This window comes from Priapulus caudatus, unplaced genomic scaffold, assembly GCF_000485595.1.
Source record: "Priapulus caudatus unplaced genomic scaffold, Priapulus_caudatus-5.0.1 Scaffold3632, whole genome shotgun sequence".
In the NCBI taxonomy this organism is placed as follows: Eukaryota; Metazoa; Priapulida; class Priapulimorpha; order Priapulimorphida; family Priapulidae; genus Priapulus; species Priapulus caudatus.
In genome coordinates, this window is record NW_014580693.1 from 10,548 (window position 1) to 13,186 (window position 2,639).

The 2,639-nt window shown below is 43.4% G+C and overlaps 1 protein-coding gene across 1 annotated transcript in view; it reads right to left on the minus strand.

Moving 5' to 3' along the window:
- LOC106819532 overlaps window positions 1–2,039 on the minus strand; it is a 2,480-nt gene extending 441 nt beyond the window's left edge. Inside the window, exons 1-3 of the mRNA XM_014824150.1 lie at window positions 1,421–2,039; window positions 639–758; window positions 292–420 (exon numbers count right to left, since the gene is read on the minus strand). Coding sequence (XP_014679636.1) covers window positions 292–420; window positions 639–758; window positions 1,421–1,844 — 673 coding nt within the window. The 5' untranslated portion in view covers window positions 1,845–2,039. The remainder of the gene's footprint in view (window positions 1–291; window positions 421–638; window positions 759–1,420) is intronic.
- Window positions 2,040–2,639: the final 600 nt, after the last annotated feature.

Sequence of the window (2,639 nt, forward strand, 5' to 3'; positions counted from 1 at the left end):
TGAGAAGATGATGAGAAGCAACCATCAGCGGGACAGAACTGCAGTTAGAGCAGATGCTGAAAGAAGACGCAGTGAGGAGGAGAGGCACCGACACGAGGTATTTGTCTCTATATTAATTACCACAATAAATTTACGCTTAATTTTGGATGCATGCATATTGCCAGTGACCCCTCGTCCCCCCCCCCGAGTGTGAAATGGGGAGTGGCTATGATTTAGAAATCACATGTAGTTTGAATAGGGACATTTCTTTATGTGTAAATTTATTGTGAAAATTAATATAGAGACAAATACCTCGTGTCGGTGCCTCCTCCTCACTGCGTCTTCTTTCAGCATCTGCTCTAACTGCAGTTCTGTCCCGCTGATGGTTGCTTCTCATCATCTTCTCAATGAGGTTCTTCACACTGCTGTCCCTTGGCGACGCTGCAATATTGAAAACACATGTTGACAGATGGCAGCGTGGAACGTAGGCAATGTATTAAAGCAAATCATAACCGTAATTATAAAGTTCTATGAAAGGTATTACCATCGAACAATCCAGCGCATATGTCACATGATGTACTGCCCAACATCTGTATTAATAAATTTTACTACTAAACTGCAACTTAATTTCCCAACATTATAAGAATACATTGATTTACCTTTTTTCCTTTTGGGAGCAGGTGGTTGATTGTCTTCAGCCTCGCCCTGACGCTGGGGTGCTTCCTCCACCTCTTCTTCAATCTCTCTACTTGTGTTAATGCTGACTTCACTCTCCATATCTGAATGCAAAAAAAAGAAAAAAAAAGTTAACTTGACTTAATCGCCGGTGAAAATCGCCTAATGCCAGCCAGTTGCCCGACTCGGTTGTCGGCGACTCAGTCGCGCGACTCACTCGCATGAAAAATCGCCTAGTGTGTTTCGACGCATTTACATAGCTATCCACACTGTTTCTTCACTTCACTCAGCCCTAATACTGGGACGAAATTAGCACTAAAATATCATCTCTACACTCATTTTTAAACTTGAACTTAAACTCAAATTGAATTTAGCCAAATATCAGAGAAGCCATCATCTGGATCCATGATTGTTCCTGCTCATAGTTGGACTGTTCTTCTGGAAGATCCCGGTCTAAAAGAATGCAAAGTCTTGTGTTAAAAAACTAGTATCTCCATGAAGCAGCTTGCATAAATTTAAATTTAGTTCTTAATCATGCAAACTGTTTAAGCGCTTTAAAAATTTTCACTTGTTTTATAATTCAAAGCATGCACATCGTAGCATTCAGCATTAAAATTTTCAAAATTGAGCTGTCATTCCTTTCAGTTTCACAGAAGCTCGTGGATGTCGAGTCATCATGACTCAGTTAAAGACTGAAATGCAATAAAACAGAAATGAAAGTACTAGATCTACGTTTAATTTCATAACAAGGGAGAGCTTAATTTACCACTGGTGTCGCTGGTACTAGTACCAGGAGTGTCAGGGCTAGACACCGTCGCTGTCTCCAAAACTGAGCCACTTGGAGGGTTGTTGGCCGGTCGGTGTCCAAGGAAACTGTTCAGTTCGTTGTAAAACTTCATTGTTTTTCCGTCGTTGCCCGACTTGTTGTTCTGTTTAAGGATCAGCTTAAACTCCCATTTCAAGTTTTTGATTTTTGATTTTATTTGGGACACGTCTCTCAAAATTCCGATCGCTTCCAAGCGTCTGCTTATTTCAATATACACCGTCTTCTTCTTCATCCTCGTGTCCTCCGTTTCACGGAAAATCTCTTCTTCTCCCCATACATTTATGAGGGTTAACACTTCTTCATCCTTCCAGTGAGCCCCTCCAGATCCAGATACCGCCTTTGTACTAGCTTTCGATTTCGGCATCACGTCACAATCGCACAGTTAACAGATTTACGGTTAATTAATAAATTAATTCAGACCACGGTAAAAATGAAAGATGAAATAAACATATGTCGTCAGTACGAGCACTAGCACCGCTCACTGCTGCCCACATGATACGATCACGTGGAATGATGGGATAGAAAATGCCGGGTAGAAATAGCGTTCACACACACGCCGCGGTGCAAATGAGCGCGCGTTCGTTGCAGCGAGCTATTTTGAGCGGGATTTAGTGAGCTAATTGCGTTCACACTCGAGTGGTTTATCGAGCGGGCTGCAACCGGTTTTGCAGCCCGCTAATTCGCGCCAGTGTGAACGAACCTACAGTACAGTGCAGTGTACAGTGTGCAGTGTACAGTGTGTAGTGTGCAGTGCACAGTGCAGTGCAGTGTACAGTGTGCAGTGTACAGTGCAGTGCAGTGCACAGTGCAGTGCACAGTGCAGTGTACAGTACCTACAGTACAGTGTTTCCCACTGTATGCCAAAAAGGTCTGTGATGTGGTAAAAGTATTTTCTGATGCGTTTTTCGCGTTTCGAGGTCCTAGCAAAGCGAGCAGCGCAGGTGCTGGCCAAGCTAGGGGGTCCGGGGGCATTTTTGGAAAAATGGTGCCATTTGGTGCATTCTAAGCTATTCTCAACACATTGTATGAGACTCTCTTTTGCAAGTTGTCAAAAGTTTCGTCAGCGAGGCTGTGTTTTGGACAAATTTCTGTATGGCGGCTGAGAATTTGACCAAGGCGGCCCGCCTCGCTCGTGTCGAAGCAGGGGAACACTGTATAT